A 26,033-nucleotide genomic window follows, 5' to 3' on the forward strand; every position below is an offset into this window, starting at 1 on the left:
ATCGAAAATTTGCAAATCGCTTATTTTTGGGTAATTTCGAATGTTGAAAATATTTTGTTCTCGGATTACGAGTAGATAGTCGTTAATCTTTCCTTAGAACTGAGCTATTTATTTCAAGACAGGGTTGGTGAGGCGCTGGAACGAAAAAACCCCGAATTTTTTTTGTTGAAAGGGCTTCCTCTGTGGGGCTCATGTGTCCCCCTACAAAGACACCTCCGGAAGTGAATTTTTTCTGGGCGATATTCAGTTCAGAGTCGATGTCCTCACTGAGTTCAGTGATATTCATCCACAAACATGCTTACCAATACAGAGTGGCGCTAAAGTTACTATTCCAATTTTCACATTTAAGTTTGTTTTTTGTAAAAAAAAAAAAAAAATGAAAACTAAGCATCCTAGAAAAAAACTAATGACATAATGACGATTGGAAATTTAATTCTCTACCATTTTTCTCGACTTCATTTTTCTGTAGAATGCTTTGTTCGCCTCCAGATCGATTTTTTTGTAAAGAAATTTTGAAAAATTTGGAAACTTCGTTCCATAAAAATCGATCTGGAGGCGTAACGAAGCATTCTACAGAAAAATGAAGTCGAGAATAATTGTACAGAATTGAATTTCTATTCGTCATAATGTCATTAGTTTTTCTCTAAGATGCTTTGTTTTTGATTATTTTTTTTCAGCATCAGTGTCTGGTGGTTGAAGAAATTTACAGTTCTGAACTGGCAGAAACCAATTTTGGAAAAATGGAGTGTCCCTCCAGTAGCGTTTTTATGTTTTGAAGTCAATTTTTATAGTTTTCAAGGAACTTTTTGAAAATCAAGGAATTTTCAAAATACGGCTGGAGGCTCCAAAAGGGCTTGAAAAACCACCTTCAATCGACTCAGAATTTTAATGCAACTTTCCAGTTATTTCATCGGGTAAAATTTCATGGAACTGTAATTTTAAAAATTTTCTAGAAGCTTCAGAACTACCCAAAATTGTTCGAAACCATTTTCAATAGATTCAGGAAGTCGAAAATGGAGTTGTAGGTCACTTTTGTGAAATTTTGATTTTTTTATAGGTACTTTTGGCCTAAATTTGAACTAAAAATCAAAAAAATGTGCTTTAGCACCTGTTGATGTAGGTATTTTTGTACGTTCTTGGGTCCGGTTAAAAAAATTCTCCGCTAGTGAGGTACCTCACTTGAGAAGAAATTCCTTAGATCTGAGTCCAAAATCGAGCTAAGTTCATGTAGATTACTCAGTTCAGATTTTTCGAAATAATGTATATCGCATTATCGCAATATTTTCTAGAGGGAGGAGAAAGGTTATAATTTTGAAAATTTGAGGAAAAAAACTCGAGAAAGAAGTTGGAAAAATAATTCAATTTTGCAAATTTAGTTCTCACTTGGACTAAGTAATCTTGTGTTGAAAATAAGTAATTAAAATTCCAGTTATTATTACTGAATTTTCATCTTCGTAATTTTATATTTGTGATATAATTTAAAAAATCATTTTAATGATCGTTTCTTTTTGTAAAATTGTAAATACGTTTTTGTAATAAAATACATCGTGAGGACGACTTGAAGTGCGTTCATTTCATAATTTTGAGTTCGAAACATGCTAAGTATAAGGTCATTTTCTTTGTGTAACTTGAGTTGAACTTTTACGTTTTATTAAACGTACGATTTTTTTTCTCATTTATTTCAGGAAGTATTTTTATTGGACCGCCTGCGCGGTGTCAGCGTCATCGCTGTCGCGTGAATAAATTCCGTTTCAGAATATTTCAGAAGCGAGTTCCTCTTATGTAATTCCTAAACATAGTTGTTTTTTTTTTTTAATAGCATGAGCTATACATCGAACAATTTTGAAAATATTATCTCTCGTCGAAACATGTGTTTATCACTCGACACTCATAATGGTGCACGTGGATCGACGTCTCAATCTGTTTCACGATTAGCTTGTTTACATTTTTCGTGTGTGATTAGGCAATTATTTTTAATTGATAAAAAAAATCTAATATCGTACATACATACGAGTATAACAGGGATTGATAATTTATGCGATACAAATTGCTTCCTCGAAAGTACCATGCAGGTTAGGTAGACTAAATGAGGAAAAGTTTGTGAAAATTATTGGAAATTTTCGAAACTGATTTTAATAGGTACAAGGTAATTAACGCATACGACGATTTAAAAAAAATAATAGTAACGAATAATACAATATTTAGGTAGGTAGCATAAACTATTACGTAATATTTACACAACGCTCTTATCATTATTATGGTAACTATTATGTACAAGTCTCGTGAATTAAGACGATATAATGTATTCTGGGAAAAGATGGTTTCATAATAAAGGGTAATTTTCCAACCACGATAAAAAATTGTTCGAATTTTTTTTACACAGGGACTAGAATAACTCATTGCAAATAGTTTGTACGTTTATTAGCCTACTAAATAATAAAATGAAATGGATAAAAAAATTAGACACGACATTTTCAAGGCTCGTAGTCAATTTTTCCCGAAAAAAGTTACTTTTATTAACCAAAAAAGCTCGAAAAAGTAGCCAAAAAGTACCTAACCGAGAAAATGACATAACATGAAAAAAACAGTCATTTTAATGAAGAGGAAAATGACCAAAAAACAGTTTTGTTTTTTGATTTTGAAAATTTGGATTAATTCTGGGATTTCTGGACAATTTTTTGCCACGAAAAATTTTTTTGCAAAAAAATTAGCTATTTTGCTAAAAATCAAAAAAGTTTTTTCATTTTTGAGAATTTTTGGCAAAATGCAAGATTTTAACAATTTTAGCCCAGAAAAAGTCATTTGGCAATTTCTGGCAAAAAGCTAGAATTTAAAAAAATTTGTTATAAACAGAGCGTTTTTTCGCCAGATGTCAATATTATTGAAAAAAATGAATTTTTTTGTAACTTTGGTTGAAAAAGTGAATATTTCTGACAATTTTGAAGAAGATATGGGATATTTTGACATTTTTTGCAAAAAGCAACGATCATTAGCAATAATTTCTCCAGAGTGAAAATTTTGGCAAATTTTAAAAAAGTGAGGATTTTGTCAATTTTTGACCAAAAGCAAAACGTTGATAAATTTTCGCAGTTCTTGTAAACAAAACAAGACTTGAACAATTTTTGGAAAAGAGTGAGACTTTTTGGAATTTTTTTGCAAAAATGCAATAATTTTCAACCATTTTGCAAAAAATTAAAAATTTTTAACGTTTTTGAAAAACTGAGAATTTTTGACAAGAAGCAAAACGTTGACCATTTTAGCAAAAGGAAAGACTTTTATGGCAATTTCCGGTAAAAAAAAAGTCAAACTTCGTACACTTTTTCGAAGAACTGGAGACTATTGTTGAAAAAAAATGAATTTTTCAGAAAATCTGCTAAAAAGCGCGATTTTGTGTAAATCCTGTTTTTTTTTTTTTTTACGAACGTAAATAGCTCATTTTTTAATGTTGAAACGAGTTTGGCACACTTGGTTCGTTTACATTTGCGTTAAAATATCGTCCAAAGTTTTCACGAAGTATTCGGCGTCTTCATTACTAAATGGCATCGGCGGTTTCAACTTGAGAACGTTTTCATGGGGTCCATCTCGACTCAAAATAATGAATTTGGATTTCATCTGAGCCAAAACGTACTTGGCCTGTTCAGTAGCCGGATCCTTAGTTGTCCTATCGGTAACCAACTCGATGCCGACGAATAAACCGTAGCCTCGTATATCTCCGATTAATTTATGCTTCGATCTCAAAGGTTCGAGTAGCTCGAGCAGGTATAGGCCGACTTTGCGAGCGTGTTCGATCAAGTTCTCCGATTCGATGACGTCAATGACAGCTGAGCCAATGGCCGAAGATACCGGATTACCTCCGAATGTGCTAAACCAGTCTTCTTGAACGGCGTAAAAGCTGGCAGCGATTTCGGGAGTTGTCACCACAGCAGAGGTCGGATGCCCGTTACCCATCGGTTTGCCCAAAGTAACGATATCCGGCACGATATCATCGCCTTGCATTTGGAAAGCCCACCAGTGAGTTCCAACTCGACCGAAACCGACTTGAACCTCGTCAGCGATACAGACTCCTCCGGCATCTCGAACGTATTTGTACACCTGACGAAGGTATCCGGTTGGCAGCATCACTTGGCCAGCGCAGCTCTGCAGGCTTTCTACAATGTACGCGGCCACTTTTCCGTCCATTTTTTCGATCAGTTTGTTCACTTCGTCCGAGTACAATCGTCCTAGGTCTTCGTCCGAGTACGTCTCGCTGGTGTATTTACCACGATACGAGTCCGGAGATGGGGCTACGTGAACCCAGCTTGGTAATTTGTAGTCGGAGCGTTTATTGTATTTGTATGGCGAGATGGCCAAAACATCTGACAAGTGTCCGTGGTAAGCGTGATCGACGGTGATGACGTTGTCTCGTTTGGTGTGACATTTGGCCAGTTGCAGAGCCAAGTCATTAGCTTCGGAGCCAGAGTTTACAAAGAAACATACCGATAGTGGTTCCGGGAACAAGGATGTCAGCTTTTCAGCATACAGCACGAGATTATCGTTCAAAAACCTGGAATTGGTGTTGAGCACAGCTGCTTGAGCAGTTTCGGCGGCCACAACTTGAGGATGACAGTGTCCTACGTGAGCTACGTTATTGATGCAGTCCAAATATCGGTTATCTTGTTCGTCGTACATGTATTGGCCTCTGGCTCGAACGATTTTCAAAGGCTGTTGGCTGAAGAAAAGTGGACAAGAAGCGCCGATGTGGAGTCGACGAAGCCGAAGTGTTTCGTCGTAAGTTAAAGGTTTCTTTTGCGAACTCATCGCGAAATTTACGGAGCACTAGCACTGTAGTAGAAAGTATATAACTACCGAATGGTTTCGCGATTCACCTACTGTATGCTCATCGAGTCGCGTTATCAATTGTGAAGTGACGCGAGTAAACACACAACGAGATAATGACTCCGACTCGGTGTTATGATAACAGTCCGCGCGCGAATGTAGCGGCGAGTTTCACATGTCAACCTTGAATTGAGTTAAGTAACCAGTTTAATGCATAATTCATTTACGTGCTACCAGGTACGTATCATTATGTCAACCTGTGTAATGGGATAACGCATCCGACACCGAATTCGAAAACACCGAGAAAAATAACTCTTTTCGCGCATGATTTTTTCGTTCGAGAAGATGAAAAACACGTGTTAAGTACCTTATGGTATTTCGGTGTTTACTTTTTCAAAGCTTTAGATACGGATACCTAATAGCGAAGAAGCTCGCTAAGTACCACTCGTGAGTCGCGAATGAGCCGGAAAAGAAGAAAATTAAAGTCGAGGTTAACTGGTAGGGTATTTAGACGTAGGTAGGAGACATCGATGTGGTGACGCTGACGCTTTTGAACGCGGTAGAAAACATTATGTAATACGAACTTGGGATACAGATGATGAACTTCTACGAGTTGGCATCAGTTTGACGTAAAAATTGGACCATATTCAATTCATCCTCCTACCTATCCCCTCATCTTTGTACAATTCGCGCTTGAATGTAAACAAAATTATTTTTTATCTGAGAGATGGTCGCGAACGTGATTCGTCTTTGTAGCAAAATGTACGCGATGTGCTTTATTTTATTTTTTTCGTATTTTATCGCAGTTATGAATCTTATCTTCATCAACGAACATGAACATGATTGCTATGGGTGCTTCAGTTTCCACCAGTGTTCAATTTTTTTTTTTTTAGCAAGGGCAATGAACTGTGAAAATGGTTCTTATCTCGGGTAGTGATGGATAGATAAAAACATGAATGCGATGATTAAATTGGCTATTTTGGGTTTTTTTAATGGCAGGGATACATTTGGATGATGAGAATAATGTTTAAATTAGAATGATGATTTTCAAGATTTTTTTTCATTTTAAAGAAGAAAAAGTGATCATGATCGTATATGTATAGGTACAGAAACAAATTGCCAAAAAAATGAATAATTCAGCTGGTTCACTGTTCATAATTACGGAAGAAATAAAAGGGAAAATGCGCTTGATAGGTACAGGTAGGTCGTCAGAAATACGAATTTCAATGAAAATTGAAAGAAAACCGTTTAGTTTTCATCATACGTATGAGTAATATGAATAAATTCAACTCTCTCTTAAAATGAAAGTTTTTGCCCGTTTTCAGGGTATCTAACAGGTAGTGAATGTAGTGAAAGTAGTGAAAAAGTGGTGAATTTTGTTTAAAAGGTAGTGAAAAAATGAAAAAAATTCAAATTCGTTTCTTTTTATCGATCTTTATTCCGTAGAAAAGAGCTCATTTGTCGACTTTTTTAGAGTTTGAATTACACATTTTTTAGAGTTTTTGCCCGAGCGAAAGAAACTTTATTGTTCAAATTCAAAAAATGTTCAAAGTTTGAATCAGAAAAATAAAATCCTCCTTGTATGAAGCATTTTTTTCACTTCTCGAAAGATGAATTTTTGAAAGCTTTTGCCCTTGCTTCACTGGGGCTCATTAGCTTTTTTTTCAATTTTGAATTTTTCTAAAAAAAAATCATTTGAATTGCAAAATTTTGAAGCAAAGTAATAAATTTTTTATATAATCAACTAATTCAGTAAATTTCCAAAAAATTCATATCAAAAATCTCTAAAAAATTAGAATTATCCCACCAATTTTGAAAAATGTGGAGATCAGAAAAGTCGAATCCATTCATTAATATTGATGTTATTCTACTTTTCGAGTTACAAATTTTCCAAAGTTTTTACCCTCGCGAAAAACTGATTTTTGAGAGCTTTTGCCAGGGGCCGTCTGTTTCTCCTTTCCGCAATTAAAAGATTCCCTTGAAGGAGAAATCATTAAAACTTGCCGTTTCATTCGAAAAATTGGTATGTAAATTTTCCCTCCAAATGTCGTTCAAATTTTCCATTAAATTTTTGCACATTTTAAAAAATTTGTCATGTTGAAAAAGTTTTTTATTCGCCCAATTTCATTAAATTGGCAAAGTATATTTTTGACAGCCACTTGTTTGAAAAATATCTTAGGATGTTTGAAGACATAGGAAAAGCGAAAAATTCTAATGCAAAATGTTGCCTCCCTCTGGCTCCCTTGATTTTTTAATCTGGTGTTTTTTTTTTTTTTTATTTAAATAGGTAATTTTTTTTAAAATTGAAAAATATGTACTTTGTCTACAAACTTTCTTCCAATTTCATTTTTCCCCCTAATTTTCCTATAAAATATTCGACTTCGTTGATTTTGTGTGTGTGTGTGTGTGGGGGGGGGGGGATCGGGTGGATAGCATTCTGAAAATTTGGTTGAAAAAAGGTAGTGAAAAAAGTAGTGAAAAAGTAGCGATTTTTTTACATTTTCTCATGACACTGAACGTCTACGTATGTACTTACCTACTGTATTGTGAAAATTTTGAATTTTCGTTTGTAAAGAAGCTGAAGTAGTTTTTTTTTTACCAATGTTGCGAAAAAGATGCCGATTTTTTTTTGTTGCAAATTGCGAAAAAATCTTGGACTTTATGATGATTTCCATCAATTTTAAAAATTTTTCTACTTATTGAATATTTTTCTAATCTGAAGAAAAATACGCATAACACGTTCAATTTGGTTCATTTCCCTCAACTACCATGAGTAGTGATTTCTCTCAAACCATTACACCAAACGAAAATGTAAATTAAGTATAAAACTTACACACATACTACAGAGTGGCACAAAAGTTAGTAGGTACACATTCCAATTTTCACATTAGTCAATTTGGTCACTAACATGCACTGAACGCGTTTTCATAGGCCTTGAAGTTTAACTGGACAGATTTTGGGGAGTTTCTTCGAAAACTGGAATTTTTTAAAATATGACTGGAGGCTCCAGAATGGCTTGAAACCACTATGTTGAAATTAGATACGTGTAAAAGATAGTTCAGCTTTCCAACTCCATTGGGCAAAGGTTTGCGGAAATTTTTAAAACATTAAAAAATCCGCTGGAGGCTCCAGAACTGTTCAAAACGATTTAAAACAGTCTGAATCGATTCAGGCGAGGGGGAGGGTAGTGGGACGAAGATAGCGTACGAACCGGATTACAGCTTTCTATAGGTCAATTTGTTAAAATTTTATTGTTAAAATTTTTGGCCAAAATTTGATTTCCAAAAAATTTACCAAAAATCAAGAAACCCACTTTAGATTCTGAAATTTCTTTCTGAAAATTGCGATCCTATTTAAATCAGTGGCGAGCACCTCAATAGCTCCCCTTGCTGGTATGAGGTCTGCTATTTAATTTTTGAAATGAGCTTGTAAAAATCATCGTTAGCAACTAAGCAACGAAAGTTTTCTTCTGCCATGTGTACATTCTTGACATTCTTCACCCGACCGCATGCCCTTAGCTACACATATACTGAATATTTAATGCTAGGAAGTTCTCCGCGTTAAAAAATAGGTCATCTTCGTCTGCACATCAAAGGAGAAAAATCTCTTTAAGTAAGGCAATTTACGACGCAAAATTAAATTACCTCCGAATTTATAAGACGAAGATACTTAATTCAATATCGAAGAATTAATTTCGCAAATTCGTTATCAGTACGTTAACGTAAACGTATCGTGTACGAGAAAAAAGTCTCTCTCTTCCCCGCCTCATTTATCCCTTTTTCCAGATCCTTCATCGTTACATTTATTTTATACGCGCCAAGTAGCAGCGTACTACAGGAAAATAAAGTTTAGTTTCTCGGTAAAAAGGTAGAAGAAAAAAATAAAAACGGGAATAAAGTGGGAAAAAAGACATCAATTGAATGCATTGATTAAACTTTATCGAGATTTTCGCGCGCACTGCCAATTTATATGGCGGAGAATCAAACGTGAAATTGGCGATGGTTTAATTTTCAGGAAGGTCAGGATGGTCTTTGAGTACCTATGCCTTCATGTTGACTTCAAGTGTATGTCCGAGGTAATAAAATTGTCCTATTTTTTTTTGCTACGAAACCAAGCAGATTCATAATTGATAACTTACTTTCAGCTCGAGGAGTGAAAATAATTGTTGCAACAAGAGTAGCGCTTTTAGGATTATTTCTGATATTTTTTTAGTATTGGCACTAAATCTTACTGAAACATACGTATAATTTAAATACAGAAAACATATTATTGTAGCTCAGTGGTCAGCTGCAATCACAGCAACATCTCGTCTGATATCTTACACGTAACTAAGAACGAATAAAATACTCGAAGTGGTATATTTGAAACCGGAAATTTGGCTGAAAATAAGTTCACCTTTTCGGAATTACTTTTGCTACGGTACATATTACGCGTGTACCTACTTCTCGCAGCAACAAAATTAAGAAAGTTTTGTCGAAGTTGGCTTTCTCATCTCTTTCGTTGTTACTTTTACTGGTACTGCAACGCAAAGAGCAAGCTTTCCGAAAAAGATACATGCCGAATATTTCTTGCGACTGGGTGAAAGTTCTCTCTCTATTCAGAGTTTTGAGCTTTCAAGGAGAAGGAAGAAGCGGAAAAAATTAATGAACGGGACATGAAGAAGAAAAATGCTGTATAGGTACGTTAAAACACTAACGTAGCCCGGCGGCTTGCCCCGGTCACCGCACTTTTTCCAAGTTGACTGCTCTTTTCTCAGTCAGTCGACGAATTTTCATCTATCTTTTTCAAACACCAACAAGTATAACTGAATCAACTTGACAGCTTTTCTCTCGCACATGTAGTCGTGAAGCAATATTTTTTTGAAATAATGTTGTAAGGGTATACGTACGTAGGTCGAATCGGTTATTCCTAAAGTGGTGTATTTTTTCTTCTTTCTTTTTTTTCCTCTGTGTGAAAGGGTTCGAGTATTTGGATGAAGTTTCAACGTGTACCTATTTTTACATCGTTTGTGTCATTTTTTTTTACGTGTTTTGATTAAGCCAGGTGTTATCGTTTATGCGAGGTTGAGTGTCTTTTTGATGTTCATTTCCGGTGTGACCTTTCAGAGGATTTGGGTGTGTGCCTCGTTATTTTCGTACGTTTGTTTCACGAGTTCGGGATTTCTTGCAAAATTGTCAAACGTAGAAGGATTATATTTTGTGATGTGGTCGAATTTTGAGCAAATTTATTTGCGAAGTCTTCGATGGAATACGTTTTGAAGATCGGAATTGATTAAATACACACGATGTTCAATTTCAACTAAACACATCTAATAATGAGAGTAATTTTTATTGCGGTGTTAGCTGCTGGAAAATGGAATTCTGAAGCTATCAACACGACAAAATAATAACCAAATGAAGGCAAGAGGTTCTGCAATGACATGAATGTATGTATTGTGGGTTGCATTTCCCCTGCCCTGAAGCTTGATTTTTTTTATTTTGCTCGTTAAAATCTCCCACCTTCGGGGTTTTCTTTGGGTTTAAAACCTGGTGTTTTTCATCAATCATTTTTTTAAAAAATATGAAATGCGGGGTTATAATGTGACATCAGATCTAGATGGTGTTCGAGGAATAGACTTGTACATATTTTTGAGTGTGTCTTGGGCTAGAGGCTCGCTGATTAGGAGTTGTACAAAAGAGAACTAAAAATATTATAAACTTATGAAAAACTTGAGATTACTTACTACCGTCATAAGCTTTTAAATGAATTAAAACCAAAATTCACCTACAGAACAGTTTTAGTTTCAATAGGTATGGGTATTGGGTACCTTGTGATTTACGCAGAGTTCAGTAATTCTTTAGCTATTTTTTCCAACTGTTTCTCCTCCCACAATTCTTTCTCACTATGCCAATCAACTTTATATTATATGTACTGTCTTTTGAGGACGCGAGTCTTACAATCAAACTAAATTTTCTCATGAAATTTGTTTCTGGCAGCATGGCAGTTATCTTGAAGCAAAATGCAAAATCTTCTTGGAATCAGAGTCCAACTTTGTTCAATTCGATCCATTAAAATCATCTTCGCGTATCCTTTTTGCGAATTTCTCTATTCAAAAAGGAAACTGTATTCAGGGTGTCTAACAGGTCCTACTGGTCCTATTAGTCCTACTAAAGTCCTACTTTTTTTCAAAAGTCCTTTTGGTCCTACTAAAGTCCTACTTTTCAACAATTTTATCCAAAAGTCCTACTTTTTTTCAATTAGACCTTTAAAACTTTCAATTTTTCCAGAATTTTGAGGGCTTATTTGTTGACTTTTTTAGATTTTGAATTGCATATTTTCGAGAGCTTTCGCCCTCGCTTCGCTCCGGCTATTTGCTCTTCTTTTCCCGCATAGAAAACTTATTGTTCAAATTCAAGAAATGTTCAAAGTTTGAATCAGAAAAATAAACTCCTCTCCATAAAAAGAAACATTTTGTTTTCACTTCTCAAAACATGATTGAATTTTTGAAAGCTTTTGGCCTCGCTTCACTCGGGCTTATTTGCTTTTCTTTTTCAAGTTTGATTTTTTTAAAATACCTAATCATCATTGGAATTTTGAAATTTTGAAATAAAAATTATAAACGTCTTCAAATATTACACATGAAAACATTGTTTTCATACCCCTCAAAATACTAATTTTTGGGAAGTTCTGTCCTCGTTTCGCTTTAGTGCTCTTTTCTTTTTTCAATTTTAAATTTTCCAAAAAAAATCATCATTTCAATTCTAAAATTTTGAAGCAAAATAAAATTTCTATGAGTAAATTATTACACAAAAAAACGTCGTTTTTATTTATATTTTTGGCGTTTACCTACTTGCTTAAATGAAATCATAAAGAAGGAGTTTGAAGACAAGAAAATCAAACATTTTTTACAAAAATTTGGCCAAAAACTTGAATGTGCATTTTTACCCCCCCCCCCCCCCGGACCTTAAAAAAATTCCAGGAGTGCCCGAAAAATGACCTGCTAAAAGTCCTACTAAGTCCTACTTTTTTATTTTGAAATTTTGTTAGACACCCTGGTATTCCTGCCAGTCGAATGTTTTTTGTAATTTGTTCTCACAAGTAAACATTTACAACTCGTCAATTTAAATTGAATTGAAATTAGGCTCACTGGAAGAGCATGTCACTTCGTCTCCTAGACCTCAGAACCTAATTTTGAGCTGCCAAAGTTTATTTCTCGATTGCTGGCAAATTTTTGAAAATGGTAGAAAGTAGAGGTGAAAATCTGAAATTCAGCTCATATGTCGTCAAAGTCGACTCTCCGAATCGATTACCACCATTTCCGAGCTGATCCGGTGCTTCCAGCTTGAGTTGACTTTTCTCCGGCAATTTCAAATCTCTCTGAAAAACGTTGTAATGCACTTTAGCAGTTGAAAATTTAATCGTGTCATGACTTCAACATTCTGAATCGAGTAAGGCAGATGAATCGCAAATCCAATAGTTGAAAGTTTGGAATTTGAAAAAAATTCTAAAATCCCCAATTTCTGCGGCAAATTACTCAACCACTTCGAACCAATTCTGAATTTCGTACCTGATAACAAGACTAAATTTTTAGCTGTCGAAGTTGATTACAACGTCTTCTAAACTTGGTTGAAATTGCCGGAGAAAAATTTTTATTGGAGCCTCAGGATCGGCTCAAAAGGGATGGAAACCGATTCGGGGAGTTCACTTTGGGATAATACAAGGAGACTTTCAGATTTAATATACCAGTAGACTATTTCCGACCTATTGAAAAAATTCGCTCAAAATCAAGAAATGAATTTTGGCAACTCAGAATGAGTCATTGATTGGGTTTTTCTCATTTGCCTCTTCTTGCTACAAATTCTTTTCAGGTCAATGTACCATCTCACTGAACCAAATGTTGAGTTGGAAGATACCTCAGGAGGTAATTTTTATGATAGAGGGGGGGCTTTCGCAAGCAGCAAAAAGATTATCCGGACATAAGTGAACGTTGAACCGGTTCAAATTTGTAGATACACATTTTTTCAGACATAATAACTATGTTGTTATCTTATAAAAATGAAATTTCTCAGAATTCGCCTCCTGCTCCCCCCTCCCCCATCTATAAAGTCAACCCTATGGATTGAGTGATTGAAATGTCCCATACTTTTTTAAACTTGTTCACTGGTTTGCAACTGGTTGCCAAAACTCAAAAAAAATCAACAATAAATTTTTTAGAAAATAATTGATTGGTAGAGCATGTAAAATAATTAAAATGAATCATTTTTTTGTTCCTTACAATTTTTGAACTAGTTTAGTTGTTTTCAAGCTCATTTAAAATCTAAAAATTTGATTTTTGACTGAAATTTTTCAAAAAAAAAATTATCTGAATGCACGCAACATGGAATGCATAAATAATTGCAACGATTATCTAATTTTAAAGTTCGGTGCATTTTGATGATTTTTTTTTCAATTCCAGTTTGAGATTAAATTTTTAAGATTTTTTTTTTTGAAGCTTTCGAGGTTACGAAGGTTACAGATTTGGTGAGATGATCTTGGTAAACGAAAATATATTTGAAGAGTGATATTCCAAAACTCGCTTTGTCCATTTTCACAACTTTTCAGGAGAGAGGAAAAACAGTTTCCCTTTAAACGGGTAAATTGGCTTTTTAGGCGAGTTGAGCACTTTATTTGGGTGGATTTATGATGTAGGAGTGTAGGTATACATTTCATCCACTAAATACTGCTGAAAAAAATTTCAATAAAAGTGGACAAAGCGCGTTTTGGAACATTATTTTTTTTTTAAATTTTTAGTGAATTGACTATTTAGATGAGTTTAACACCTCATTTTGGTAGGTTGATGATGTAGGAATGTGAGTTAATACTTCATCTACCAGGTACCACTGAAAACCCAACTTTGATAAAAATGGACAAAGCGAGTTTTGGAATATCACTCTTCATTTGAATTCTACTTCAGTTTGGGATTGAATTCGGAACACAATTGGTTTTAATGACCCTTTTCTAATTTTTTCTATACTTTCTTTCGTTTGACTTAGTTCGCAGTCTTGCATAAAAATGCTTCGATTTGAACTTGAGTCACATATTGAGTACATAGATTGAAAATTCATTTTTTTCACTCCATTTTAATGTGATATTAGTGAATTGAACGATTTTACAATGGAAATTAGGTATTAGATTTGTCATTATTTTCTATCCTGTTTTGTCAAGAAGAAGAATATGAATGGGTTGTATCAAACATTTTTTTGAAAGATGTGGCTCTATTCAAATCTGTCTTGCGTTCAAGATTTGAAATTTTCCAACGGATAGTGTTGGTTGTACTTTGATAAATGATCTTCCATGTATTTCATTTGTTCTCTGAAACAAAAAAATTCGATGCAATACTCCGATTTTTGTAGGTAAACATAACGAATAATTTAGAACTTACTTCAAATTTTCAGGCATCTCGTTATAAACATCGTTGAACATTTCTTTCCAATTTGGTTTTTTCTTCTTCTCAGCCATTGCCATGGAGCTTAGAACCTAGACAGCAATGTTTTAATGAAATTAGATTCATATGTAGATTTAAGAAATATCGTCAGATTTTATAAACTTGAAGAATAATATCAAGGAGAATTCGTACTCGTTTTTTAATATCACTTTTGTACGCATTTTCGAGTTCTTCGTTCCACCAGTTATTATCTTGTAGAAACAGTTTCAACCTTCTCAATGGATCTTTAGATTCCCAATTTTCTATCTCTGTCTTCGATCGATAAGCAGTGCTGTCGTCAGACGTGCTATGATGTCCTTTTCTGCAAATGAATGCAATATAGGTAGGTTATCATCATGTTACATTTTCTTTATTTTTCAGAGATTATCACTGGTAGATATTTTGTTCACCTGTAGGTCAGTGCTTCCATCACAATCGGTTTATTATTCTTTAGAATAAATTCACGAGCTAATTTGGTCGCCTGATAAACCGCTATGATATCATTACCGTCGACTTTTATAGCAGAAATTCCATACCCAGCTGCTCTTCCTGCTATACCATCACCTCTATATTGTTCATCAGCACAAGTAGAAATAGCATACTGGTTATTGCGGCTGTGAAATTATTCCATCTCTAAATAATGTTAACCGATGTTGCAATAAAATAATCTTAATCGAGTTACCAGAAGAAAATGACTGGACACTCTAGAGTAGCTGCAAAATTGAAAGCTGCGTGGGCATCTCCTTCGCTGGCAGCACCTTCTCCGAAATACGTGATAACGCAACGATCATTTTTAGCCCTTTTGAAAGCATATGCCGCTCCAACAGCTATAAAGAACCAATATTAGTGCTAATTCACGATCGAAAGTTTAAAAATTGTTTACCTTGAGGTATTTGAGTGGCTAAAGGCGATGAGATTGTAACGAACGAGTGTTGTTTTGATCCATAATGTATTGGCATTTGTTTCCCTTTTCCTAGATCTTCCTCGTTACCGAAGCATTGATTGATTAAATCGTCGAGAGGTACACCTCTCCAATGTAGGACACCTAATCGTGATGTAACGATGAGTCGTGTGTATTTTGAAAAAGATTCACGTTAGATTAAAAAAAAAAAAAGATATCCAACACCTACCAACTTCACGATACTGCGAAAAAACCAAATCATCCGAGTTCAAAGCTGCAGCACTTCCTACTGAAGCTGCTTCTTCGCCGTAATGCGTCATATAAAAAGATATCCTACCTTGACGTTGGCATTCGTACAGAATTTTATCGGTTTCTTTCATCGATACCATGCATTTGTACATGGAGATCAATGTTTTCTCATCTAACTATAATGAAAAATAATTTTAAAATAGAGGGTGTAAACATCTGTGAGATACGTAAGTAGCTTTGAGTTTGACTTACATTCAAAGAAACAGATGGATCATTCAGTTGCCCATCTTCGTTCAAAATTCTGAATATGGGTAAGTGATTACCGGGTTCGTGAATATTTAGAGTACTTGTATAATTCGAGTTACATTGGCTAACTCCTTCATCAGTCTTTAATGCCGTAGACAATCTTCGAAAGATAGGCTTCAAAAAAAGAATATTAGTTTGTTAGAATTAATCTACCTACTCATATAGCTGTTTAACGTTCAAATTTTTTTAAAAAATTACCTGAACTACAGCTTGAAAATTTCTGTATTTGCTGAACATTGTTAGTGTTTTGATGTTACATTTCACGATTCATTTTATCTTTATACAAAACAAATATTAAGAACATTCACGCACGAATGAATTACATTACGTTACTCTACGATTATCGAACAACTGAACTACCTATCTGAAATTTACAACTCTTTATCTTCCTTTACATGTACGTCCGACCTGTGTGTTAAGTAGTCAGGCACTAATGACGTGGTACCTATTAGAAAATATAATTACCTATTCGGTACATGTGACCGTTAGAATAACTAATGAATGCGACTTGAATTGATTACTCGTTCTCATTTTCTCACACAAATTGATTGAAAAACAGTGATTTTTTTTTCAATGTACGCAAAGAGATAACCTACGTAAATAGAAATACATCATTTTTATAGGAAATGAATGCAAATCTGGTTACCTGCTAGTTCAAATAAAAAAATAACATTGCTTTTGTTGCATTCTTACAATAAGACTTCGTATATTGAAACGTAAAGATCAAATAAGAACGAATTTCTTTTATTGCAGGATCAATATACGAGTAACTTCTTATTCGCGTGTTTTGGGCAATCAACTGATTGTCACTATCAGTTTGCCTAATGATAATACAATTTTAAGCTATCATTTTGTTTAAATACATGTATGTAGTGTGTTTGAAATGGAAGACAAATAATCCTGAACGGAAAGATTATCTGTATAAAATGCCTAATGATGATTTTTGTTGAGTTTTTTAAATTGAAAAATTAAAAAAAGTACTTACTTACTAGTCTGAGATTTCTTTTATTTTTTTCTGCTGCACCTTCTTTTTTCAGCAAGTTCTGAAAACGAACTCTTGAGAGAGGTATTCTGACTGGCGGAAAGATGTTGCCCTAGACAGCGAAGAGTCGAAAGAGCATCCATCATACAAAATACACCATCGAGTAAAATTTCTGACGTCGAATTTCATTTCTTAATGTTTGACGAATTTTTGAAAGCTTGGTACGATTTGGATCCTTTTTTTTTTTGGAAGAAGTTCAATAATACAGTCGATTGCTGGTACGAAGCTGAAATTTGTTTACTCTGCTTTTGGCCTTCTTAATCTGTTAAAATGCACGTTTTGGATTATTCAGTGGATTTTTGAGTTTTCCAGCTCTCAATAGATGTCCATTTGATTTGAACTCGGGAAAACGGATCGAAAGAACCACGAGACCGATTATTCCAAGATTGGTGCTATTGGCAAAAAGCACTTGACTTATTATTCAATTGCGTATTGTACTTATTTCAAGGTATCGATTCATGAGGTCGGAAATGAAATATGAACTGGATATCGGCTTTCCATCTTAATTTGATGAAATATTCATTTTTTCTTGAGAAATGAAGCGTTTAATTTTCGAAAATCCGTCAAAATTTGAAATGCATAGCACTTGAAATTATGATTGATGATGTATTATTGTATGTTCTTCGGATTTTTTTTGCCAAATTCAAAAATTTTTCTCCAACGAAGAAGTATTTTAACTGGCATATAAATTTTTAAACCAGACGAAGCTAGATCCGAAGAGTATCTAAAAATATATCGAAATATTTTTCAATTTTTGTGCATTTTTAAAAATCAAAGTTGAGCGAGTAATGAAAAAAATCAAAATTTTACCATATTGTCCTAGAAAGCTGAAACTTGGGGTAAAATCCGATTTTCGGCTTGGCGAATCGATTAGAAACTGTCTTGAGTAGTTTTGAGTAGCTCTGAAGCGTCTGATAGATTTTTGAAAGTTGTAATTTCCACAAAATTTCCTCAAGTACCTCGAGTTGTGAAGCTGAATTGCACTACATGTCATAATTTCAACATTCTGAGTCCACTGAAAGTGGTTTTAAACCGGAATTTCTAAACTGCCGCTGGAAGCTCCGAAACGGCTCAAAATCACTTCCAGTCGACTCAACACATTGAAATTAAAGTTCAGTATAGGACGAATTTCAGGTTCATTTTGTTAAATTTTGTGGAAATTTCAACTTTCAGAAATTTTCTACAGACTACAGAATTGCTCAAAATAATTCAAAACCATTTCAAATCGATTCGGCAAGTAAAAATAGGATGTATATCAAATTTCGCATTTCTAGGCTAATTTGATGAAATTTTGATGATTTTTTTTAGTTTTGGCTCGAAGATTTTCAAAGTTTCTTCAAAAATCGGAAAGTGCTCAAAACTCCTGAAATCTTGAGTAGTGATGTGTTTTTGCTTTCTCTTTCGATTTACCTTTGTGAACTCAAAAATCTTGCTGCCGGTTCAGATATGTACTTCCCTTGTTAGAATATTTAAAAAACGTTCCAATAGAACTCGCTCTGAATGATACATTTTTCAAAGTATAGTTTATCGATGTCAGAGGTACTATACTTGGAAGATTACTTACTATGTAATTCAAATACTCGTATTTGCTATTAATATTGATTGAATGTAGGGTTTTTCATCATAATATCGATAACACTGGAAATCCCCTTACCAAAAAAAGTTTCTTGAGGAAAAAGTAGTAGGCTATAATGAATGGGTTTACCTAATTTTAATGATCGTGGGGACAAGATTGTTTGGTTTGGTCTCTGCTTACATTCGAAAATCTGTTCTTCTGGGTAGTCAAGATCTTCTTCTGAACTTACCTATGTACATTTGGCACATCAAATTAAAAAAGTAGGTATGTAAAATTGTAAAATTCCTTTAATCGCTGCAGAAATTTTAGAAATAGAGGATTTTTAAACAAAATTTTGAATGTCTGGCTGAATGTCAAGAATTTGTCGCAATTTTTCCCACGTTCTCGAAAGTCAGTCAGATGCTACAAATACCTATTGGAAATTGATCTTTTTTTCCAAGTTTCAAAAAGTCTGACATAGATGATAAATAATTCAAAAATAATCCTTATAATGACGAGATTTTTGTACAAATCGTGATACTCCCTTTGTAAAAAAAAAAAGAAATATCTATCATCTGAATGAGACCATTGCCATTCAAACAACCAGAAAAATTCTTCGACCAGGAAAATCGACAGAGAAACCCCGCATCCAAGTTTGGATAAAGGATTTCAAATTCACGCAGGTATTCGCACTTCAAATAAAAAATTAATCAAAAAAAAAGCGAGAGAATGTCGACCTACTAAACCCTTCGCTTTTCTTTCAATACAAACGGTTCATTAATTTGGAAAAAATGGCTCACTATAACGAAGATTCATTTTCGAAAGTGTCTTGGTTGCGTGAAAATGACATACAAACGGAGACCCGATTCTTTTCTACCATTTTAAGGTACCTTACCTTCCTAGCACTACACTCGTACAATAATTTGACGAAGAATTTTTCTAAAAACTAAGCTCGGCAGTCGAGTGAACCGAACGGAAATGCCATGAAAATGCGACAATTTCTCATTAATTCTTACGACATTTTTTCACCTTGGAAAGCTAAGTAAATTTATCAATAAGGACGTTCGTCAATATTTATATATTTTTATCACGAATGTTCGCACAGAATGATTCTTCCTTCGCTGTACGAAATTACCTACTACCGTTCGCGTCGAAAATCACGTACCTGCTAGCGTAAAATGAATTGTATTCTATATTCGAATTAAACTGAATTTTCTCACAGATTGGATTTTTTTCGTCATCTTTTACGCTGTGTATCGAATACGTTGGGTGTATTTTTATTGCTCGAGTTCGATTTATCGATATTTTGCGGTAAAAGGCTTGAATATTTACTCAATACAATTGCAAATATTCGATACCGTTTCCATTAATACAGTATGATGTACTCGTAGGTGATGACTTGTATATGTGGAACACGACGAGTAAAACATGGTCATTTTGAGTCTTGTACATAGGTAAACGTAACGTTTAGATAGTATTCGACAAACACGACAAATATTTACATTTTGCAACTGCAAATGAGCAGAATCCTCTCTTTGAACGTAACCACAGGTACACTATTCGCCTTGTTAAATATGTATAAAGTAAATACCTACCATCCTTACCTTTTACGAAAATCGTTCAATTAAAGCAAAGTGATGATTTACAGCTTGCTATTTGAAATTTTCCAACTCTCGAAGACGATAGTTATTTCATGGCTACACATTGTGGAAGATGCACGATTTGGTATCCATTAATTTTTTTTGTTCTTTGAATGGTGGCGGATCTCATTAGGGCACTTCATAAACTGTGCCCCCTTTCCTGGGATTTTGTTGAAAGTTGATCTATGCAGTAGACCTTGAATCGCATACTATGCTACCATACTTTTAGATGCTAGTTTTGAGCTTCAGCTTTAAAATAGAAATTTTAAGTTGAAATTTAGTAAAAATTTTGCATTTCAGAGGTATCAGCGATAGGGACATTCAATCAATATTGTGGGTATCTTTGTTTTCAAATTCAAACATTTAAAACTGGTGTAGAAAAATAACTAATAATTTACTGTATGTATACCTAATTAGTGCCTTTTTAGAGGTCGACATCCGTTATTTCTTTTTTTCATGCTCAAAACCAACTTGTCAAATTTTAGGTTTCACCAATGTGAAATACTCTGAAACCGATTTGAGATCAATCCGCCCCACGTTTACATAGTTAGGCAAGTCTTAATCCTTTTTCTTCTTGCAGCGATTATTTATAATACACTGGAACTTGGCTGCAACGCAGTTATGTAACTATAAAATAAAAAATGATTATTTATATTAGGAATACCTGCAAAAAAGAAGGAAAAAATTAATTAAAAATATCTTCTTCGTAAGAGAAATTTCAATTCCACCCCAACCAAATAATATTTCAACTGCGTTATATAATAAATTAAGCGAAAAGGAATTATTCAAATTTTATTTTTTTCGATAACGATCCTCAAAAGGGTGCCGGTCCGCGCGAAATGAATTAAAAACAAACGACCATCGTCGCACTATATTTAATTACTCGTTTCTTTTTTGTTTTTTAAAAACACCGAATGGAAATCGTTTCGAAAAAAATAGCAATTTCTATTCAAATTCTGTTCTATCGCCTGCTAAGCGAAAATGAATCTATTGCGAGAAAGAAAAACGAACGTAGGTGTTGGACTTTTGTATAGTATGTGGCACGAGGAGATATTCCTTTAAAAGAGGAGTCTCTAGTCGCAAGATGACTAGAAGAGAAGTAGAACGAAGAGGTGTGACTGTACAATTTTTGAATGTTTTCGCCTTATACATCATTAGCATTTATATTGCATGTTAAAACGGACTGAGCTTAACGATGTTTGCACCTACATCTACACCTATACAGCTTTTATACGTTTGGTTGGTTGGTATTTTGCGCCTAGCTTGGCCTATTGCTGCGCCGCATAGTGTATTATATTACGTGTAAATTGATAGGTTGGATTGGAAGGGACTTGTTTGCGATATCGAGTGGGGTATTGGATGATTTATAGTATACAGGGTGTCCTATTGAGTGTCTGACGTGTGTGAGATTAGGATTTTCGTAGAAAGTAGCTCTTTTCAGTCGACCGATGAAGTGAATTCGGGAGAAGTAGGCTAAAAGGGGGCATCTTGATTAGATCAGCAGTTTTTCTAGAAAGATTCCGACAAGTTGAGATCCTGTGGGTCAACGTTTAATAATATTGAAATTGAAATTTATTGAAATATTATAAGCAGAGCGTTGAATACGATTATATGATCACACCCCTATACCCGGAGGCGAGGTGGGGTGCCGGATTAACAAATAATTAAAACAACAGCAACATACATTACAAAATAAGTGAAAGAGAAAATAAGGGGAAAACATGATTATACGAAATGGTCCAAGTTCCAGTGATATAATGAATGATAATGGAGATTGAGCATAGTCTGGAATCCCTCAAATAGAATTTCAGCTGCCCACATGGATTTTTTGATTTTTGGTGAATTTTCGAAAATCTCAACTTGATTGTTTTCGGAAGTAGAGATATGCTTTTTCTTCAATATTTTGTAGAAATGATAAAAGCTGAATTCTTAAATACCATACTTACCATTACGAATTAATGTAATCAAAACACATACCCATGTTGATGAAACATTAATCTTTACACTTGCAATTATCACAAGTTACAAAAGCTTAACACGAATCACTGTACATACGTATATCATACCATTCGAGAGGATGAAGAAAAGCAAAATGAACAAACGTGAATTTGTTTGACTGATGGTTTGAAGTGGAAACTGATTGGCGATAATGAAGGTATGTGAGGGTATAGTGCAGGAGGGAGAGAAACATTCTATAATAAAGAGAGAAAGATCTAGGTATGTAATCTGAAAATAATATCATCAACTCTCCGAACTAAATTTCATCGTTTATAGCCAGGCAATTCTGGAGTCTTCAGCACGATTTCTAATCAAAAAAAAATTTCCGAAGGAATCTAAAATCGTGCTAGAAGTTTCTGAATGTTCGGAAATGATGAAATTCAGTTTGGGAGAGTTAGTATTAGCTTCAGAGGTCAAAATACGATCATTTGTGTGAAAAAACATGGGGTTTTGCCAGTTCTGGACTTGGACCCCCTGAAAAGACACGTTTCGAATTTTTAAACCTTCCTGAACCATTGAGATTGAATTTGAAATTTGATACTACTTTAAGTCCTTTACAAGCTACTTGAAGATCGCTGGATTTCGAAAATGACCATTTCTCAATAATGTTATGGCACTGTTCTATGTACCATTGAAAGTTTTATTTTGTGAAGCTCGCGTTGGGTTCGTTCTCAGCAGATTTGAATATCTCGATGAACATTTTTTTGCTAATATTATTTCGAACAAATTTTATAAGTTCATCTTTGCAGGTGTTTGAGAAATTCCAAGCGTAAAAAGTAAACTTAGACCATCCGATCGAGATTATCGTAAAAAGTGTTGTAATCGATTTTTAAATATGCTGATCTCGAATGTAGCTGAGTTCTCCCAAAATTGAATTTTTCAATGACTCAACATGATAGGAAATCGTAATTTTTCGCAATTCATTGATTTCTAAAGTCACTTACGAAGGATTAGAAGTTGTATGTACTTATGGAATTTCAGAATTCAATGAGTCAAGGAGGTGTAGAAACTCAAATTACGCCTTTTTAGAGGTAATCGAAGTACTATATGCACTAGTAACATTATCCAAGAATGGCAAAAAACCACTTTTTTGTTGGAATGACCCTACTTTAAGGACCTCTGGCTTAGCCCCGTTCTACTCGAAGGTTAGGGAAAAAAATTATGAAAAATAATGCCTGATGTACTTCTTCAGTTATTGAAATTACAATTAATTACTGTCTGAGTCAGATTTTAGAGTATTTTACAGAAAATGAAAACTTACTTTTAGGACCCGAAGTTTCTCAAATTATTAGCAATGTTCCTTTTCTTTCTGGGATTTTGTACAAATTTTATACATATAAAAGGGTTTATTTGTCGACTTTTTTAAGATTTTGAATTATGAATTTTTGAAAGCTTTTGGCCTCGCTTCACTCGGGCTTGTTTGCTTTTCTATTTCAAGTTTGAATTTTTTTAAATGAAAACTCATCATTCGAATTTTAAAATTTTGATTCAAAAATAACAACCTTCTTCATGTATCTAATATCACACCTGAAAATATAGTTTTCATACCCCTCAAAATACTATTTTTTGGACGCTTTTGTCCTCGCTTCGCTCAGGTCTATTTGCTTTTCTTTTTTAATTTAGGATTAAAAAAAAAAATCATTCGAATTCTATCGTTTTTTATGCCTCGGCCTCGTGGAAACTAATTTTTAAGAGCGTTTGCTCTCGCTTTGCTCGGTCCCATTTGATTTTCTTTTTACATTTTCAATTTTTCTACAAGAAATGACTATTCGAATTTCAAAATTTTGAAGCCAATGAAAATGTATTTACAATCAAAATTGGAGAATTCGAGTTAAATTTGATTTGCAAATTACACCCTTTTAGAGGTGATCGAGAATTGCAAAAAATCACTTTTTTGTTGGAATGACCCCGTTCTACTCGAAGGTTAGGGAAAGAAATTATGAAAAATAATTGTCTGATGTACTTCTTGAGTTTTGAAATTATTACAATTACATATTTCTTTCTGAGTCAGATTTAAGAATATTTACAGAAAATCAAAACTTACTTTTAGGATTCGAAGTTTCTCGAAAAATTATCACAAAACCGCCGTCCCGTGCAACATTCGTAATCGTAATCCTTATAGGCATGTATTGCCAATTGCTATTTTCTCGAATTTATGGCCATACCCATACCTACTGACAAATGAAAAATATTGGTGACTAAAATTTAAATAAAAGTGAAATCAGAGCACTTTAAGTAAAAGAGTAGGTACTAAAAATTACCGGTTAATTTCGTTTTTTCACCATTTATTATCTATTAGCCATTAGCTCGAATCCAAAAATGAATCAAGGATGCTTCGATTGGTTTCAGCTTGAAATATTGGTTCCCAACAAAAATTCAAATCTAAAATTTCGCACAACATAGAAACGGGAATTTGAAGAGCCACCATTTTGTCTGTAATGCTATAAAGTTGATCATTTGTATGCCTAATTCTAAAATTGAAAGAATTATAACACTTAGAAAATTATGTATTGGAGGATCGCGAAAAAGCAGGCCAAAAGATTTTGACCAAACTCAGCAGAGACCTTTATTTTGAGTTGAAAGCCACATAGAAAAAATTGTACCCCACCCATGGTGTCCTTCGAGGGGAAGATAAATGGGCCCGCAAGGAAAAGGAATTTTCGAATAAACAAAAGTTTTTTAGCTTTTGCCCTTACCCATCTCGTTTTGGGAAAAATGGCCCAGTTTCAAACGGTAGTAGATACCGTACATATTTGAGATTCTGCGTTGACTTGGAACATTATTGCATTTAGAAATCCGAGACCACTTTTGGGGTTTCAATGACCAGGTTGCACTAACTTTTTTGGGTAAATTCGAGTTTTGAAAAAAAATGTTTCTCGTTTATTTTGTATTAATTATACCAAAACATCTAAAAATATCATTTCTGAAAATGAGGGAGTATTTTGGAATACATTTCTGCCAATTTTTCAATCATTGTTGCCAGTTCAAAAAAACTGAAAAAATTTTATTATTGACTTTTTTTCTCGATCATCTGAAATTTTCAATAACGGTCAAAAAATTAGCACCATTGCGTTTTAAAAAATTACCCAGTTTCAGAAATGATATATTTCGATGTTTTGGCTCAATCAATGTAAAATATTTGAAAAGAAAATATTTTCAAAACGCGAGTTTATCCATGAATAAGCGAATTGCAAATTTTGGACTGCTCAGTGAACTCCTAAAAGGAGTCTTAGATTGTGATGGCAATGGCTTTGATCAACGCAGAATCTCAAATATTACAATCTTTTTGAATTGGACATTTTTTTTCTAAATACATAGGTTAGATGGGGTATAGACTGTAAAAACTGTGATTTTTTCAAAAATGACCTTTCTTTTGGGACTCGTATCCCTCCTCAAAAAGCACCTCCGGAGGCGAAATTTCGGTAATGAAGAATCAGCAGTTTATACCGCATATCTTCGTCCCTTTCAATTTTCAGGTAGGCAAACTAATTCGCACCAGTTGGCTAGTTTTGGTTGCTGTATTAAGGAGTGAATTATTTGACACTCTAATGGAACACCTCGTCGCTAGTGTAATTTTCGACGAGTAAGTTGAATCCATGGGGTGAATGATCCTTATGAAGTACTGCAGCCGTTAGATAGGACACCCTGTATGGTGCATATTTGTACCTATAATGAAATATATCAATTCGTGTACCTTTCAGACTGGTATGCTGTATGCCGTTTTACTCATCGGTGGAAGTATTATCGATCGAAGACTACCTCCTGTTTATCGCTATAGGTACATATGTATATAGGATTCACTTTCCTCGTGTATACAAATATTTGAGTACGCGTAGGTAGGCACAGGTACCTACTACAGAGGTACTTTTGTTTGAAGAGAGTTTTTTCCCCAACACTCACGTTTGTGTGAGTAAGTTGAAGTGAAGACACACGACGGCTTTTATTACTTTTTATGATTAATGTTTAATGTACGCACGTATAATACGAGTACGGTGGTAGTTGAGGTATCAGGGGCACAGGTGCAGGGGTTCAAAAAAAGCCAACTATGGCGGAGAGAAACATACACGTATGCACGAGCCAGGTGC

The 26,033-nt window shown here is 34.3% G+C and overlaps 3 protein-coding genes across 3 annotated transcripts in view; 1 reads left to right on the top strand and 2 right to left on the bottom strand.

Annotated features, from left to right (window-relative positions):
* Positions 1-26,033, top strand: part of kcc (solute carrier family 12 member kcc) — a 650,839-nt gene that overhangs the window by 83,975 nt on the left and 540,831 nt on the right. The gene's annotated exons all lie outside the window — the stretch shown is intronic.
* On the bottom strand, positions 2,108-5,393 carry LOC135842510 (ethanolamine-phosphate phospho-lyase). Its single transcript, XM_065360001.1, has one exon. The coding sequence runs from the start codon at positions 4,795-4,797 to the stop codon at positions 3,475-3,477; it is 1,323 nt and encodes a 440-aa protein (XP_065216073.1). The 5' UTR covers positions 4,798-5,393; the 3' UTR covers positions 2,108-3,474.
* Positions 13,894-16,156, bottom strand: BckdhA (Branched chain keto acid dehydrogenase E1 subunit alpha). Its single transcript, XM_065361596.1, has 9 exons — positions 15,912-16,156; positions 15,660-15,827; positions 15,388-15,583; positions 15,141-15,302; positions 14,940-15,084; positions 14,668-14,871; positions 14,411-14,579; positions 14,216-14,310; positions 13,894-14,145 (listed from the first exon to the last, which is right to left on the bottom strand). Exons 1-9 carry the CDS (start codon positions 15,948-15,950, stop codon positions 14,070-14,072), a joined length of 1,254 nt encoding a protein of 417 aa, XP_065217668.1. The 5' UTR covers positions 15,951-16,156; the 3' UTR covers positions 13,894-14,069.

This window comes from Planococcus citri, chromosome 4 (genome assembly GCF_950023065.1).
Source record: "Planococcus citri chromosome 4, ihPlaCitr1.1, whole genome shotgun sequence".
NCBI classification, from domain to species: Eukaryota; Metazoa; Arthropoda; class Insecta; order Hemiptera; family Pseudococcidae; genus Planococcus; species Planococcus citri.

Bases quoted from the DNA above. Each gene is read 5' to 3' on its own strand.
- LOC135842510 (XM_065360001.1), bottom strand. From the start codon at position 4,797: ATGAGTTCGCAAAAGAAACCTTTAACTTACGACGAAACACTTCGGCTT.
- BckdhA (XM_065361596.1), bottom strand. From the start codon at position 15,950: ATGTTCAGCAAATACAGAAATTTTCAAGCTGTAGTTCAG. The intron at 15,085-15,140 runs GTAAACAATTTT...GGTTCTTTATAG, and splicing joins AGCCACTCAAATACCTCAAG to CTGTTGGAGCGGCATATGCT. The intron at 14,872-14,939 runs GTAACTCGATTA...ATAATTTCACAG, and splicing joins TGTCCAGTCATTTTCTTCTG to CCGCAATAACCAGTATGCTA.